General features: G+C 42.1%; 2 protein-coding genes across 3 annotated transcripts; one reads left to right on the top strand and one right to left on the bottom strand.

Moving 5' to 3' along the window:
- Positions 1–9: 9 nt before the first annotated feature.
- Positions 10–7,322, top strand: RB195_009950 (uncharacterized protein; the record flags this gene model as incomplete). Its single annotated transcript, XM_013441725.2, has 11 exons — positions 10–86; positions 166–286; positions 1,743–1,826; positions 1,882–2,037; positions 2,091–2,191; positions 2,247–2,376; positions 2,434–2,484; positions 2,551–2,661; positions 2,729–2,804; positions 7,091–7,195; positions 7,246–7,322. The coding sequence occupies 11 exons, from the start codon at positions 10–12 to the stop codon at positions 7,320–7,322; spliced, it is 1,089 nt and encodes a 362-aa protein (XP_013297179.2).
- Positions 7,323–7,762: 440 nt separating this feature from the next.
- Positions 7,763–17,482, bottom strand: RB195_009949 (uncharacterized protein; the record flags this gene model as incomplete). 2 transcript variants are annotated; one of them, XM_064190733.1, is made up of 12 exons in its annotated part: positions 7,763–7,792; positions 9,351–9,441; positions 9,502–9,618; positions 9,795–9,961; positions 10,012–10,068; positions 10,238–10,338; positions 11,284–11,498; positions 13,899–14,059; positions 14,961–15,075; positions 15,168–15,298; positions 16,660–16,721; positions 17,428–17,482. In XM_064190733.1, 12 exons carry the CDS (start codon positions 17,480–17,482, stop codon positions 7,763–7,765), a joined length of 1,302 nt encoding a protein of 433 aa, XP_064048315.1. The 2 variants fall into 2 exon arrangements, with proteins under 2 accessions (XP_064048315.1, XP_064048316.1); XM_064190732.1 differs by lacking the exons at positions 14,961–15,075; positions 15,168–15,298.
- Positions 17,483–18,170: the final 688 nt, after the last annotated feature.

The following is an 18,170-nucleotide window of genomic DNA, read 5'->3' as shown; positions in this document are numbered from 1 at the left end:
CCTCACAAAATGATGCCCTCTCCTCAACTTGTGCTACTTCTCGCTCACGCTGTCACGGGAAATTACCTTCTGACCTGCTACTACAAGTAAGTCCCAACTGATAGGTAATGATCGGCCGAGGAAAGGCGTTTCCCTGGTGGTTTTTATTATTTTTAACTCATTCAGCTGGAATCAGCCTCCACTTAAAGACGTCGACGTTTCGCTATGCACACACATCATTCTGATCGGACAGCTCACACTGGACGAATTGGGTCAGCTGCAGATTCCGTCGGACGCCACCTCACAAGTACGCGTTGCTTCACATTTGCAGCCAGTTCTCTTTCATGCGAGATTTCAATGACTCGGGAAACATAAACAATTCGGCTTTGAGAGTTCGAAATGACAAGCGTAGCTGGGTCGGAGGACAATTATGACAGTTCCGAACAATGACAAAAAAATAATAATATTCGACAGTGCTTGGAGATATTTTGCGTGCCATCCAAGACTTTATTCCCGAAAAAAGCCGAAACTGTACACTTATTTTAAAGTTTTTGTCGAGTCAAATCATACTGGTTTGTGTTTCCGCGCGGAAAGATGAAAGTGAGCTACGTTGATCAGTTCTTTTTGGGCTGCGTCTACTTGTTCGACCTTAGTTCAAAATCGCTTTGCCGGTTTATGAACGCGTGCGCATCCTCCAGAAGGACTTGCGGAGGTTGCCGATCTATCAAGTGAGTGTTTTTTTATCCTCTCAGTGCTGGTACGAATTTATTGACGCCACGGCATGAAAAGCTTGGTTGGTCTTAGGTCGGTTTCGTACTCTCGACCATCTTACCGACCGCGCTGCACCCACCCAATTTTATAGTTTCTCTTAAATCTCTTAGGATAAAAAAATGATTTTAAAAAAATTCTGTGTGCCTTTGCCGTTTATAATTCCAGTTGAACAAGAGCTATGGTTGAAATATAATGAAATGGAGGAAAAGAATGGAGACTATACTGAATACATAGTTTTGTTAAACGCGCTCATTTCATGGTATAATTACAAACAACTCGCAAAAGCAGCAATGGTATCACCACCATACGAAACCTCCTTCCTTTCGAATTCGAAGGTGCGCCAAATCACGATCGTTTTCACCAACACAGAAATTTTGGATGGGCACACCAAAATTTCACCTGAGTAACTTGTAATCCCTCTGCCGCTCCACTCAGTATTATTAACCAAACCAGTAGATACCTCAACGTCTGTATCTCAGCGTTCACCACATCGAACAATGACTTGGGGCAGTAGTTTCCACCAACAAAACTCGTCACTAGGCCTCGTGGGCGTTCATAAATCATTTAGGACTTTGAACTGATGTCGATCCCACGGGCACAAAGGGTTAAACTTTACTTCGCTGAAGTAAAGTTTAACCCTTTGTGTTCATTTTCAATAACAAAAACTGAGCGTTTCTTAGTTATTTCCTGTATTTTTCTAATTCGATAGTTCTGTTTGGTGTTGACTGCAAAGTATACGTAGCGACCAAACGCCTTCAAAAAATTAGTTTTAGAACGGAGTTGTTCCATGATGGTGCCAAATTTAAATCACTGGAAGCTAAAAATTACAGATCGATTTATGTTAATTCATCCAGAAAAAACTGAAGTGACATCTTAAGCGGTTTTATTAAAAATTAGTCTACCGCAGTCATATCATTCGAACTACATCGAGTCGCATCATTTCCCTATCGTCTTCTTAGTTTTCCGCTTAGTGTGACTATAAACGTTTCCAGGAATTTTCTCGGCTTAAGAAACAACGAAAAGATCTCAAACTGTTAATGTGTCTCACGGGTTCGAACAGATCGTTCACGAAGCTCGTGAGTTCTGCCGTCGAGCTTCTAGTCCGCCAAGTTCTGCAGTGATTTTCCGCAGGTTTCCTCTCCCGATCGTATCTCCAGACTCGTCAGTGAGTCATCTAACTACCTCAAGAAGTTCGACTTTGACGGAATTGACCTCGACTGGGAATTCCCTACGTGGAGTTCGGATGCGCATAAAAGCGACAGAGCAAGGTTTCCGTTACTACTGAAGGTCAGCACCGTACCTTTTGGAGAGGAAGATTTATCACAGGTGCTGCATTTTAGGCGCTCCGGGAAAAATATGGTGCATCGCTCCTCATTACGTTAGCAGTGGCGGGACCACCGACTATAACCAGAGTCGCCTACGACGTCACTTCATTTAACAGGTTTGTGCTCAACGCATTCTGCCCCCTCTGATTAAAGAGACCGAAGATTTTCAAGGTATGCAGATCTAGTGCAGGTGATGAATTACGACTACCACATTTTCTCTTACTTCCATCCGTTTGTCGGCTTCAACGCGCCATTAAGAAAGTTGAAGGGCGAACTTGGAGATATTGGACAAATGAACTCGGTGATCATCTGTGCATAGATGCTGACACATCCGCTTATTGGCTGATTCTGCTTTCAGGAGGCCGCTATGGCTATGTATAGAAAGCTGGGGTTATGGGCCAACAAGACAGTAAGTCGTCGGAGTCGTTTTACTAGTACTTCTACTTAGATAAAGACGAAGGCGAGCATCCTTAAGGTTTTCGGCATACCAACATACGGGCGAGGTTTTCGACTGGTGAATTGGAAAATAAACAAACCGTATGCTCCAGCGACGGCTGCCGTGAATGCCTATTCAAATCTCGAGGCGGTGAATAAGTTCTAAAATGCTTAACCTTCCTTGCCATACGTAGAAAATTGGTAGTTATCTATTTAAGTTATGCAAGCTACTTGTCGATCGATATCATTACACCTACGTCTGGAACGAACAAACAGCTTCTCCTTATGTTTACGGTAAGGCAATCCTTCTCACTGATTTCTCGATAGAGTGGTAAATATATATGGACAGGTTCTATTGACGTTATGGAGTTTAGTTAACTAATTGAACGCCAGTTGACGATTCACAGACGTTAAGAATTATTCTATAATGCTACTAACACAAAGCTGAGGGGTGATCTTCCTTCTGCTTCAAATTCCGATTTCACAGTTTTGCTCAGTGAAGATATTTGAAATGCTAATTAGTGCCACATGTGTTTATATTTCGTGGAACTGTAGTTGTGCGATTCGGAGCGTTGAAAAGCCAACCTATATAAGTATATCTACCAACTTCTTGATCTTTCCGTTATACAGCTTATTGTCAGACTTTTCTAGAACAATAAAAAAGATACAGTGTCTAGCGTTAATAAATCAGTTTGTGATGCGGCAACGCGATTTACTGCAATTCGCAATCGCGTTGGTCTACAGTGACTCGAGCAGGCCAGGCAATGAATCTAGTCAGTGTTTTTATCCTCCCGAGCAAGTCTTCTTGCACCAATTTATCGACGCATAGAGATGGAAGGCTTGTTTGGCACAAGGGCGATTTCTAAACATCGACTCTTCTGTCAAAACGGACCTATTACCGTCTGCGCTACACCCACCCTTTTAGAACAATAAGCAAACCAGATAATCGAAATTCTAACGACACGTTTTTGATATACTGGTTGGTCCTGGCAGATCGCCACTCATTCATTAACCTGTTGATTACCTCGATTACCTCGACTCCCGTTGATCGTCGAACTGGTCGAGCGGGCGACAGTAATTCTTCCACTTGTCCCGATCGCGTGCCAGAGTCGCCCGGTGGTTCCTCCTTTCGCGTGGGAAACGAAGAGCATCATAATTTTTTTGAAGGGTTTCGTGAAGAAATCTGACCATCGGGTCGGCGATCTTCCTGTAGTGCGCTTAATATCGAGTGGAACCCAGTTGTTCACGGTTGTCGTTAAAGCGCATCGCGTGTCCGGCCCACCTTGTTTTACTTTCCTTGGCAAACGTGGCGGTGTCTCTAATCTTCGATCGCTGACGTAGGAAAGAAATTCAAATCCTGTCCCTCAGTTGCGTAAAACGGGACACTCCTAGCATCACTCTCTCAATTGCGCGTTTAATGATGCTCACTGCGTTTTCTTCCTGCTTGCGAAATGCCCAGGTTTCCGAAGCATAGGTCAAAGCAGGAATTACGGTGGTGTTGAAGAGGTGAGCACGGAGCCGGGTGTTTCTGGTCTTCTTCACTACATCCCCGATGCTCTTGTATGCTCCCTAAGCCGCTCGTCTCCTCCTGCCCAGCTCGGGGGCCAGGTCGTTCATCATGTTCAATTCCCCACCCAGATAAACATAGCTGGTGCTTTCAGATATGTTCGTTCCGTTGAGCGTGAATGGGGAATATGAGATTGCTCTGTACTCTCGTGATACCTCGATGAGTTTCAAAACAGTGTGAATGTGCTCAATCGTGCTGAATCCTTTTCGAAACCCTGCTTGCTCGCATGGCCGCCCTTCATCCAAGACTTTTTCAATCCTATTAAGGATCACACTTGTAAAGATCTTGTAGATGACGGACAGTAAGCAGATTGCGCAATAGCTGCCGACGTTATATGGATCATCCTTTTTAATTGTTTGTTTTGTTTGTTTGTCCTGTTTCTATTCCGTTTAGGACCCCTGGAATTCCCACAGGTAACGTGTAAAGAGCCTCGCCAGAGTGTTGATGAGTACTGGCGGAAGGATCTTCAGGTGTTCTGGTCTTATTCTATCAGGACCGGATGCCGTACGATTTCTTACCGACATGATAGCATGTCGTACTTCGGACAGGAGAACCCCTGGAATGACATGTCCTTCTTCTCTCAGATGATGAGGAGGCAAGTGGATATGGCTGTCGAAGAGATCAGAATAGAATTCGTGGATATTTCCCCATTCAACTTCTCGATGCAATGATAAATCCCTTCGGGTTTCGGAGATCAGTCATCATTGTCAGCGACTGGCGAAGTCTCGACGGGCACAGCTGATGCTTCTTCGCTCCTCTGCAGCTTCAGCCAGCACTTCTGCTCTTCGCTCTTTAAGGTCTTCCTTTATCGCCTTTCTGCAAAGCCTTGCGAGCTCAAGTTCTTCGTTCCCTGTGGCTCGTGCGCTGGCGTATCCGGTTAAGAGTCCCAAGAGACAGGCGTCTTTCGGCTTCTTCTGGCTTAAAACCCTCAGTCTTGTCATATTCCTCGTCGATGTTGTCCACTGCGGAATCTTCACAAAAGCCAGCTAGCAAGCCAGCTCTCCTTGTGAAGGAAAGTCTACCTCGGAGGAGGCTATAGTCCGATCCTGCGTAGAGCTTTGGCACAACAGCGGAATTTGTCAGGCAGAACCTTTCACTGACGATGATGTGGTCTATTTCATTACGGTACCCTCCACCGGGTGACCCTCACGTCCAGCGTGGAGAGGAGGGTTTTTGGTATTGCGAGTTACCATGGGTGGTCGTCATGATGAACTCGGAGAGACCTCCCCCTGTTCTTTCCATTGTAGGCCGTTGGTCCTGATGTGAAGTTCCTCAGACGTTCTTTTTGGGCCAATTTAGGCGTTGAAATAACCAGTTATGACCTCTTAAAAAGCATGATCTTCTTCGTAGCTTGATGTTGGAGCATAAGCGAATATAGTCAGAATAGGATTGGATCACCTCTTCTCATCCGCAGACGTCCGATTTGCGTTGCAAGTTGTTCGAAACAGTCGATGTTCTTTGCCACACTCGTGCTGACGAGGACACCAACTCCACCAACACCTCTAGTTTCGCATGTTCCTAAGAACAGTTCTTCTCCACTTTCGTATGCGGCGTTGAGAGGGTATCGTCGTCTCGTTTCGGTCAGTCCCATGTCGTCGTACTTAATCTTCTTTTCCTGCACAATCAGGTCTTCAATGGCCGCGTCCGATACAAGCGTAAAAGGGTTATAAGTACACATCTTCATAACATAACCACGTATTTGAAACAAACTGCATTATGTAAAGGAAACTTTACATTTCATTCTGCGAAAGTGCTGGAAGGTCGCCCTCGAGTGTTCACCATCAGCTGACGATAAGAAAAAGTCATCCGTTCAGCAGAGACAGCATCTGTTCTTTGTGCTGGCATGTTAAGCCTGGTTAGTTGTATTTCTTGTGTAGGCGACTTCAAACCCAATCCAAAAAAGCCCACAGGATGTCAGGAGATCACTGAATGAATGCCGAACGTGGAGCACTACTGATTTGTTAAGGAGTTCCACGACACCGTATGACTCTCCATAAGTTCTCCCAACACTAAGGTACATGTACTGAGCCCAGAGTCTTGAGGACTCGGAGGGTTAGTCGGTAAAGATCCTGGACAGACGAGCACGAGGAAAAGAGAGCGGATATTGTCGGACCTAAACGAGGTTCTACTGCAGGAGACACAATGAACCACTAAATTCTGGAACAAGGGATGTTTGAAAAGAAGAAGTGGAGTTTTTCATACATTATGAAGTTTATTTTGCTTCATAATGTATGAAAGGAAGATAAATTATAATAGTTACGATAAAATGTTTTCTTCTGCACAAAAATCCATTTCCTTCTACCTCTTCGAAAACAAATTATTCTAAATTAATCGACAGCACGCTTCCCATTGTTGCTCTTCCCACCCTTTTCAACAACTTCTACCCACTACTGAATTGTTCTTCTGTCCGGCTTATTAGTTTTCCCTCATGTCTTTGTAAGTCCTTTCTTTTCTGTCTCAAATTTATCTTTTTTTTCCTTAAATTCGTCACATGCTCAACACCAAATTCGTCACGTGCTCAACACAAATATCAGAAGCAGCTCAAGCTCCTTGTCACCCTGAATAATTGCAAAAAAAAAACTGTTCAAAATCCTTCGTACTGTCGAGCTGACACTCTATTTTGATGATCTGAAAGAAAGGAGGATCATTAAAACGTGAAAAAGGGATACAACCCTTTCATAGTGTGAGAAATTTTCTAGCATAGCGTTCTAGAACCATGTATGACATATTGAAAATACTTTTAAAACTTATATGCATTTTTTCCTTATTAAAACGCTCAAGGTTTATCCCACATATTTGCTCATGATTATATCATATCATAGCTGTAACTGTAAAAGTCTTCACTTTCGTCCTATCGGCCGAAGAAGATTGGCATCAGTTCTTGTCTCCGCCGTTGAAATTACACCTCAGGCTCACACCACATGTTCGGTGACGTCTACGGCAATGAAAGTTCACATTGATTTGAAAATGTCGCAGTTGGACCCTCTTTAGTTTTTCTCTATTGTTGTTTTAGGGGTCGATAAATTGTGGGACAGCTTTGAAGATACTCGAAGTGTAAAGGCGAAGGCACGATATGCAAAGAACCTCAACATTGCTGGTGTGATGGTCTACCATATAGGTAAGATGTTGACATTCATTGCGTAGACTCTCTTTGTAGCTCTTTTTCAGGATCTGACGATGTCTACGACACCTGTGGGAACGGAACATATCCCTTAATCCGCGCGATCAGACAAGAGATCCAATAAATTCACAAATACTTCATTTGAATGAACATATTTCAACATCAACCAAATCAACACTCGTAATTCAGTTATCACAGTTTGTTGCCTGACGGTAATGAAATCAAAAACGACCTAATTCTGCTAGTTGTTAGTTGGGGTCCGTTCAGTAAAGGATTAGTTGTTTGGATGACTGAGAACACCGAGAACAAGAAACTGACACTACCAGTACATCAAAGGCACAGCAAGGCATTAGCTCCTCGGAACAATGAGGTAGTAGACAAAAAATCAACTAAAAGTAAGTGACCTATTGTGCCACCATGAAATAAATAGGCATGATGAGTACAAGAACTACGAACGGAGGATGAGATGAGACCTCGGCGAATACTCGTAAAGTGAAAACATCCACAAATTCCTCATCCTGCGTAGGAGGTGGGTCACTCAGCTGCGCAGACTCTGCGCTCTGTTCATGGCAGGTTGAACGTGGAAGCCGAACTCTGAAAAACAGCGAGATTGTGATCACATCAAGAAACAAACTGCCGAAGATCACGAATTAGTTTCTATGTATCTTCCGCTCCTTTCTTTTCTGCTCCTACAACCACAGCGATGTGATCTGGTGTCTCTGTCTGAGAGAATGCAGAAAGTCCATGGCCCAGCAACTGCTTGGATGACTTTGGATTCGGTGCAAAAACAGATAAGGCGTAAGAATAAGGGAATCCCCTAATTATAAGTTCATTTCTGCTATCGTGTTTGATTCTGGATCATCTTTAACCTGACCTTTTTCGAATTTCTTCAAACATTTCTGTAAATTTTTCGTTGTCACTGCAGTATTTTTCTTAGCCTCTTGGTACGTCGCTCAGCAAGAAAATCCTAGGTTCCCTCGCATACTGCCTCACAAAAAAAAACACATCCGAAACAAACAGATAATCCTGATGTTATTCAATGCTCAAATAGGAGGATGATTAGCGGATTACACCAGCTGTAGTTAGAGTTCCCAAAAACTGCAAAAAGAAAGCATGTTAGGCTTTCGTGCGCTCCAAACACACTTCTAACAAAACTTTCGACGGAAGCAAAACATTAGACGTGGTTCAAACCACTTTCACGGAAAGAATCGCTACAATCAAGGAAAAAAAGGAGAAATCGTTGTTGAAAGTCTTCGTTGCAAACAACAGCGGATCCAAGAAAGAGAACGTAACAATATTGACGCATAATATTGATGTGAATTCCAGCATGCTCATCTATTTACGCGGAATTTTCGATCTTGACGTTGTTGTGGATCTTGGCACTCACGTAACGTTTTGTCAAAACCAATATATAAGGAGTGAAGGAAAGCTGTGTCAAGCAAAGATGTTAATTTTTAAGTGCAAAGATCCATTCCATAGACTCGAAAAAAATCCCCAATAGATACAGGCGCAAATAGATCGATAATGAGGGCAATTGTATCACTGGACGGGAAGAAAAATACATTGAAAATTATTCTGTTTTATTTCAATGAAAAGCATTGTTTTCCAATGTCTAATATCTTAACAGAAATTACCTATCATACCCGAACTCTAAAGGATTGAGCGAATATTGAAAATTGCCTTGAGCGAACTCATGATGTGTTTTTATCCTCAAATTAGAGATGTCATTCATGTGAATTTGGTTCTGCAGGAAGATGAACAATAGGTATACAGTAGGTAGAAATCAAATCATGAAAAGAATCATCTCAACTACTCACAAAATCCACTTCACATAAAAACAAGACGGGTTCTGAGGACCTTTCACTGAACAGTTCGTATGGAGAAAGGAAATGGGACGGAGAACCATAAGCATGTATGTATGTTCACGCAGTTTGAGAGGCGAGCACTATTCAACCGTGATTTCAGGAGATCTTCAGAATAATCTTCCAGCCTCATATCAAAGCGTGTTGAAGTACTAAGTCATATTAAAGCAACATAAGCCAGTAAGACTTCGATAATTATGCTCGAGATATGGAGTTCGCTCAAATTGTGTATAAAAGTATCCTATAAAGTATATTCGCACATCTGAAGGATAAGATGTATGTCAACTCACTATAGATATCTGCTTGTGGTGTTTGACGGCTTCATCTCTCAACAACAACCGTAAAAGACCATCGAAAGGGAACTCAAACTTATTCTCGATTCTGAACAACAGCAACCACTGAAACGAGCACACAAACGCGAAACGAACGCTGTCAACTCACTTTCCAGGCACTATGTCATCCTCTAACCATTCTACTACCCAAAACATCCACAACCCCCACAGCACTGATTTCCTTCGTTCCATAAAAATGTCCACTTCGCAGAACGCGTGGTACGTCCTGAAAGGCCGTTCTGTTATTGATCTTCGACATGCTGAGCGTTTGAGGAATGGGTTCGGCAGAGCAGCTTCTGTTTGCACAGCAAACACCAGCTTTTGATGTGACTTGCGATCCGCGAGGCTGCGCTTATGAGATTATAAATCGCTAAATGTCGGAGGTACACAGCAATCACTTACCGGAACACGAAATTAGACAGCCAGTACGCTATGACAATGTCAATAGTGTAATGGGTTCGCGAGATGATCATGCAAATCATCCCGACAGCAGCGAAGCAGTGGACCACCCACTGTAACATTCGCCAACGGTTCGGCAAGTAGTACGCTATGCAAAGCGCACTCGTGATCTGAAGCAGCGGACTGTGAGAGGCCCCTTGGAGACGCAAAGGAAACCCACCATGCCAAGCGTATGACCAGAGAAGAGCATATCTCCACACAGCATTCCATCCTTGTCCTGAAATTCCAAGTTTTTTACTAAAGGTAGCTAGTCAATTCCTAAACGAGGACAGCTTGACGATGTCAGTCATTTGCCGCCCTTAGCAGTAAATACAGCTCGGTAGAACTTCCGCTGAGCAAAGCAAAGTTCTCGTCACCGATCTAGGTCCTGAGTAATGCCAATTCACCTGAAACCCTGCGCGAATTGCCTGCTCCGCAATCCTGGACACAAAAACACGGAAAGTGAAGTTGACCTGTGCTCGACAACGTGAGGTGTTGTTTTCGTAACCTGAAATTAAGCGAGCCTCTTCACTGTTTCATTCATTTTCCTCGACAGCTGCATGTGACAACCAGCGGTGTTCGATCGTTACTCACCAGTAACCAACCATCTATTCATTAAGTATCCATTCGACATCTCGTTTTCAAGAAAATCACCATAATTGTGAAATTTACATGAGTATCAATAGCACTTTTAGTGTCATCTAAGAAAACCAGAGCTCATAGAACCACCCTTTACTGGCAAAATACCAGAATTCCGACTAACCGGTGAGGATGGAGAAATGCAACCATAGAAGAAAGAATATCTTCCGTAGGTAAAACGAAAAATGCACATTCATGGAGCCGTCAGAGAACACCCGGACCGGACACATTCTAGGCGCATATTATAAACAACAGTAATTCTATGTGTCTTTGAAGAAAAATTTGTATCAGTTCGCATCCTCATAATCCAAAAGAGTTAGCGGCTGTGTTGTAATTTCCGCTAGTTGGACGCAAATACTGCAATGCGATTTTCTGACACACATATACATTATTCAGCGACACGCCAGAAACGCCCGACGTGCTGCAAACTTCGTCGATTTCCAGAACTTCAACAAAACAATTATGTCAGTTGCATTCGCCTTCAGAAGTTCACAGAACTTCTGGTGAATTTCTGAGCCCCAATCGACTAGCGGAATTTTCACATGAATTTCGAGTCCGACTCTGAATTCTCGGCAATGATTCAAATAAAGTACAGATTAGCGTTAGACAGGATAACATGTTTTCTCACCACATCCACTTTAGCAATAGAATTCAATCGTTCTATTTTTAGGCAGCACTTAGGTGAGCGAATTCGTCAAATGGGTCACATCGCATCCTGTTTTTCAATTCATTTTTCATTTTTCCGTGCGTCAAACAAATTACCCATTTACAAAGGACGAAGGTTCCCCTTGGAAAAACATATGTGTCTGCGTACCTGGTGGAAGTTGCGTCACTATGAGTGTAACGGAACGAAAGGCGTAGAGAGTGGCGGCAATGAACATGAAGCGGCGAGCCACTATGGATCGGAATCGATGGAAGAGCAGCAAAAGTAGAAAGCACGCCACTGTCGCTGTAACCATGTAATCGCCCAGACGTGATGCCCATTCTTGTTCGGGAACCAGCGAGAAGAGAATATCCGGCAGTGGCTCCCTTAGAGAAATACTCTCTTTTATGATAATAATAATAATGAAATTTCTTGGTAATAATATTGATAATATAATGACAATATGAATAATGGCATTTTATTAATAATGAAAGAACATGAGAGGCTACCGTTTGCATTGATGGACATCAACAAATGGGAAAATGCATAATACTACAGATTTGCTCGCGAAAAATATTACTTCAAGTCCTCTCATTCCGTTCATTCACTGCTTCACTGGGAGTGGCGAAGAAGCGAACGAAGTGGACATTCCTGTCGATCTATTGGACAGAAGTGATTCAACCACTATCAATTTTAACTGTCATTTATCGTGTCTGCACACCGGGGGAACTGGGAAGGATGAGTAATAGAAACACCAAAAGTCGTGCTACATCTTCCCTTAAAAGTTTTCAATGAGTAACAGAAATCATACCCGGATGATAGGAATGTTTTGTCATCGGTCACGTTGTTGTATGTGACTTATACTTTATTATTTACATGTATTTTCAATTTTGCTAATCGATTTCTAAAAGTTTACACATCTTCTTCGCCTCTTTCTCCCCTAGTAAAGAAAGCTGCACCAGCTGTAGGCGACTCGTCTTTTTTTCAAGGGACATTACAAGTATCCTGAAGTCCCACAAGTATCAAAAAAAGACCATATCGACGACTGCCACCTCATCACGTGATGTTTTCAAAACACCGTATAGTTATCTCGCATATTAATTGGAAAAACTTTATGAAAATTGGTCAGACACCTCTGCAAAGAAAGTATTTCTTTTGAACTTTAGAAGTGCTGCTATGACCGTATCGCTTGGTTTCGTTCTTAGACGCGCACGTGGTTTTAGGAATAGGCTACACGTCCTTTTTGTCATTTTGATTTTTAGTAAGTGCTGCAAACCACAGACTACGGACATATGGGAGATTTATAAAATCAGCTGAGCAGAGGACAGGCAGAGTCTTAAGCGAAGTTAATTGCTAGGGACTTTTTTCTATGTGTTGTCAGTCTCTTTGCTTCCTATGTCATCATGTCGAGAAATTGGAGAGAATTCTCAATTAACGTCGGTCAGCTCAGAAACAACAACATCGTCGCGGTTCTTTAGCAACGATGACGTATCGACAGATGAAAGAGTTTGAAGGTTTTAGGAATGTCCTCTTCTTTAATCGAACTCATAATGTTCGGGTGAAGAATAACGGATAAATGTGTCTGGCACAGCGAAATAGATTAAGATAATAAAATCAGGGGAGAGAACAAGATGCTCGGGATTCGGCTTCACGGACAATGAGCAATAGGTTTCCAGCTGTTTTTCAGCAATAGGTTAGTGCGTTTTCAGAGGTATAGAAGAGTGACGACGAAAAGTACGGAGAGTGGATGCACACATACTCAAAACTCAATGTAATTGATCACTCATGACATGGAATATGATTTTAAGCATAAGGAATATGAATACAAGGAATTTCTCTGATGCTCTTGTCGAATACCAGTGCGAATTTCTAACTTAAAAATAAGTACGTTAAAGTAGATAAGCCTTAATTAAAGTGTTTGGTGGAGATATAACATATACGGAGAAATCAAAAAAAGAGGTTCGATGATTGAAAGGATGTTCTCACAAAGCAATGGTGCTACCAATCCATCAAATGTGCCTCAAAAGGATAATATATTTGACGCAATAAATCAACCATCATTGCGTTCATATCTCATATGAAACTGCATACACGACCTCGCCAGAAAAAATTCAAGAAATCGGTTGAAATTGGCGAGTCGGCGGTGTTATCCAGGGAACGCTAAGAGCTTTTCTCACTCTACCATCTGGAGACTTCGTGATCTGGGTGAAGTCTGGAATTATGTTTTTTCTCCGTTTCTCACCAGCCACATGCCAAACGCAATTCTGTCCCACCTGCATATAACTGCTACGGAAGCCACGGAAATTCTTCGCCAGAAAAAAAAAACGCGATTTTCTTTGTAGTTTCTTCGTAACTTGATTCATTTGGCTCTATATCATTCCACGTAGATATCATTCGATTCGTAATAAAGAGATCTATCTACCTAGTTTATTTTGTACTTTGGAGAATCTTCACAGTAGCACTAATTTTCTAATTTACCAGCGGCTACAAATTAATGACCGCGCTCTGATATAGGTGCGCTTTGGGGACATGTGACACTTGATGCATACATTGTATTTACAATTGCACAGCACTACAGAAAATTTCGAATACTTCTCGAAAAGTAATCTCTCAGATTCAGTTGGGTACAGCATGAACAACCTTCAACACCGCTTCTTCTCCTTCTGCTTTTCTGCAAGAGATCGACAATGGAGGAGGGGCATTTATTATTCTGACGAGCACAGAATACATAGAGCTGTGCTCTGTTCCTCGCAATAACTCTCCTCTGCCATAGTCTAAAAACGAACCTTGTGGCGAAATCGTGGGTGTAAGCGATCACAGCCCAGTTGCAGACGCCGGCGATTAGGAAGTAGGCCGACAAGAATAGCCATTTGCCAATTTGGCAACGAGACATCACGACAGTTGAACTGACCAACACAATTTTTCGACGAGTTCGAATTCGCGATTTCTGAAAAGTGAAAAAATACACTGCTCGTGTTTGTTTCCGCTGTGAAGTACGATTATTGGAATCTATCTCGAATTAATGGCTGTCTTTTTCAGAGGAGCAAATCTGCTGTTTCACCATGACAGAACTCAAATAGCTAAAGCAAAAAACGCAATTTAGAAATTTTAGCTGTATAAAAGTGCCTGCTGTGCGGTGCTGGAAGGAATTAGCCATGGTAAGCCCACGCTGAACATAACAGACATTTTTCTGAACGGCTATTCGTCTTTTCATTTACAAAGTGATTCTTTCGCTCTAAAACCATTAGTTTTAATCGGAAAAACCCTCTTTAGCAATTTTCATTTCAACGCAAGTGCAAGTTAAACAAAAAAAAATCCCGATAAAGAACCTTTCTAACGTAGACGTGTTCCAAAGTGACAAAAAAATACTGTGGGAGATCGGTTTGCGAATCGAAAACTTAGCACTAGTAAACCAAAGACAAAGCTCGGATCTAGCAAATGTACAAAAGTTTTTAAATTTAAAAGCCTAAGCTTAAATAAGCTTATTTAAAAGCTCACTTTAAAAGAAGGAAGTTAGCAGCCTTTTCGTTTGTTCGCATATTTGCAAGAATTTGCAGTTTTGCGAACGATTGGTTTTCATAAAATTATCCGAAAATTTTTTCGAAGAACATTTCAAATGGTGCATATAATTCAATCGTTTTAATTAAGGATTGATCAAATAAGGCAAACGAGATAGAAGAAAAATGCAATAAGAAAGATTTAAATGAAAGCACAGTAAATATGGAACAATAATGATTTGAAGCTCTTTTAGAGTAATTTAGTTTAGTTAGAAGAGCTCCTTTAGAAAATTTTTAGATTTGAAGCTCCTTTAGAGGAAATAAAACATTTTTGCAGAAATGATTAAATACCAAAACAACGTGATGAGAACTCAGATTGCACGGGAAACTTGGAGGCAAAGGTGGAAGTCCACAAAAAAAAAAGTTGTCGGTGGATGCTGGCCCTTCAGGTCGATAGCTGTCTCGCCTGAATGCATAATTGTGGGTTGGCGCCCGGAGCGGTACAGAGCACAAATTAGACTTGTTCCGGAAGTCAGCCTGCTCCACTCACTACCAGACCGGAATTTCGTAAATATGTGCCAAGTTGGGGTGTCCTTCGTGGGTATTCGATAGTCAGTCATACGCCAGGGATTAGCGTGAAAAGCAACCTCAGGAACCAGTTGTGGTGACGTGTGGACACTTCGAACTCCCTAAATAGTAGGCCGAACAGCTCCCATACAGGGTCACCACTCGAATCAACGACAGAGCTAAGAAGTGAAGACACAATACGACGCCCTCCGATTCGGTTTCTTCAGCCATAATGACGTTTTCTGACGTAGTCGGCGATTTTCAGCGTTCCCAGAAGATGAGTATCTCATTTTGCGCCTGTGTCAAAACAAGCGCCCTGCGTTGTTTGCGGTGGCCTCGCGGTGATTCACAACGAACGCCTTCATTGCTCCAAAAAATGGGAATAATAGGGAAATTAATGGCGGTCTCCTCGACGGGGAAATGTGAAGACCAAATAGGGACGTGGAAAAGTAGGAAAGGCGGACGAGGGTGGCCATTTCAACCCGACAACGCCGCCGAGGTGAAAGTGCATGTTTTCTTTTTTTGCAAAAGTAACGCCTTATCACAAATCGACAAGGAACGAATTTCACTGTCTTTTTTCCACAACGTCAAAAAAGTGTAGTGTTAGATAAGAGACTGTTAACTTTATAGTCTTGTGACTTGTTCAACCCACTTCATTAACCTCTCCTCTCAGTTTACGTAGCAACTTCTAAAATTCGCAGTGGTCAAAATAGCCTTCGGAAAAAAAATTTAATCTGACAACTAACTTCAAGACCATAACATTCAGGTGCAGTGAAAGAAGAAGGACGCATCGTTGAGAAAAAAACTGATAAAACCTGATGAAGGAGAGAAAATTTTCCTTTCCTTCCAAAAGTCTGTTGAAGAGAAGGAGGGAGAAGTGGAACTGAGTTGAGAGGAACTCCTCAGTAAGTGTCGGGGCTTAGCGAAGAACAAGTAGGTTGCCAAAATATGAATGATTCATAATGCGCTACACATAAGAGAAGAAAAATCGAAACTCGTAGTGAAACCGAGCTCTCGACAACAAAGCTGTTTTCAAGCGAAAAGAGCAAAAAACACAGATAATCGTGTCGATTGTTTTTTTCATCTACGGAACCGAAGGCGACGTCACATGTTGCTACAGTCCTCGGCAGCAGCGATTTGACAAAAGCCACGACCTCATGGACGGATCCTCGCTTGTACAAGCGACCACACCGAGAACAGAGGATGACATGCGAGGAGGAACGAAGGGCGGAGACTGTCTCTGAGTTGATTAGAGCAACTGACACAAATCATCCTTGAAACTCCACCGTCCTGTTTCATAAGCTGTGATGATAACTCACACTTTTATTTTCTTACGTCAGCAACTATGCAAACAAAATAATATGAGTAATACAAAAGGAAAAGAGTAAATCGAAAAGAGGAGTTCTTCACAAGTGCAGAGTTGTTAATGGTAAGACCCAGAAGTCACTCCGTAAGTCGAAAAGTCGAAAACAAAACCGCTCACCTCCATCGTTCCAAGCGCTGTGTACGTGTCCAGCAAGTCGTTGCGCACGTCATTCGAATGGCCTAAATGACCGAGGGGTGAGTCTATTTGAGAGAAGTGCTATGTATTTAGGCGTTTATTATTTCATCCTCCTCTGGCAAAGAAGAAATGAACTTTTCTCTATATACTCTTTCTATTCCATAACCTGTTAATTGGAAAATCTTAATCTTATCCCACATTCCGAGTAGGAAAAGAGCGCGAAAACCATAAAAGAGAGCATGTTGTTCTATAAGACGGCTTCGTCTACGGTCCAGAAACAAAAGGAACCTTTCAAACATCGTTGATGCCTAATATTCGAGAAGATCCGAATATTCGAGAGGAGATATAAGGTTTTGATTAGAGACATTTGAAACAAAACACCTCTAGCCTCAAAAGAATGCCTTACAGCACAATTAACATGATCTCGTGCTTTCATGTGTTTGCCGATGACGTTTCATGAGCGAACAGAAACGAGCAGAAAAAACCGAAGCGATTTCATGCTCGCAATGTTTGAGCAGCAGCAGGCTGACGCATTACACGACCTGACTTGCCCTCGTTCCTCACAGAAAAGAATTCAAAGCAAAAGAAATGACACCAAAGGAGAAATGAAGAAGGTTTAACCTCCATCCTCTTTTTTGTCAGTGATAGCTGATCTAGTGAAATTACGCCAAAAAGATCGTTGAGAGAATTATTTAGACTGTGAGAAACATCGATGTTGAGAGCAAAACAAAGAAAACTGGGCGGGCTTACAAGTTTTCGAAGAGGATCGATCCTCGACCGGCTGGTAGCTGCTTGCTTCAGCCATTCAACAGAGCAATGAATCAAGATCTGGTGTTCATGGCGGCAACAACAAGAATAGCAACGAAATTAACGAGGAGAGAGCAGCCGGTAGCAGCGGAGGAAGTAGAACTCTAAAATTGAAAGAAGTATCAAAGAACGGAAGTTGTTGACAACATGACTTCGATGTTGACGAAAACAGAATGTGGTGTTTGATGATGGGAATTGTATGACTTAATGAGGTGTTCCTCGTAATCCTTTTCGCTCTTCATTCTTCAACTCATTCTCCTCTTTTTCTGCTTATTTCTTAGTTCGGTTCTTTCCTAGTTCCTGCCTAATCAATTACAGTTTATTAATTAACACAAATAACACAGCCTTTCTGAATTCTTTCACCAAGTCACCATCTCGGAAACTTCCATCGCGTCAACTCTACTACTCAAAATCTTTTCCTACAGGGTCTTAAAAATTCTGCGTCTTACGAAAAATGACACACATCCAGAAAACGCTATTTCATATGCGATGTGATAAAACGATAACGGCAGTCTACCACGTTTATAAACGAAAAATGTGCTAATATGGCTTGATAAGAAGAATAGAAGAAGTGAAGAAAAATAGAAAATAAAAACGAAACGAAATGAAAACGGAAAAGCAAGAGATAAATCCTGTAGCACTACGTTTTCAATTACCATTACCGTCTAATGGATGGAATAGAAATG

The sequence above is a fragment of the Necator americanus genome, chromosome III (assembly GCF_031761385.1).
Source record: "Necator americanus strain Aroian chromosome III, whole genome shotgun sequence".
Lineage (NCBI taxonomy): Eukaryota > Metazoa > Nematoda > Chromadorea > Rhabditida > Ancylostomatidae > Necator > Necator americanus.
This window is presented reverse-complemented; position numbering and strand designations above follow the sequence as displayed.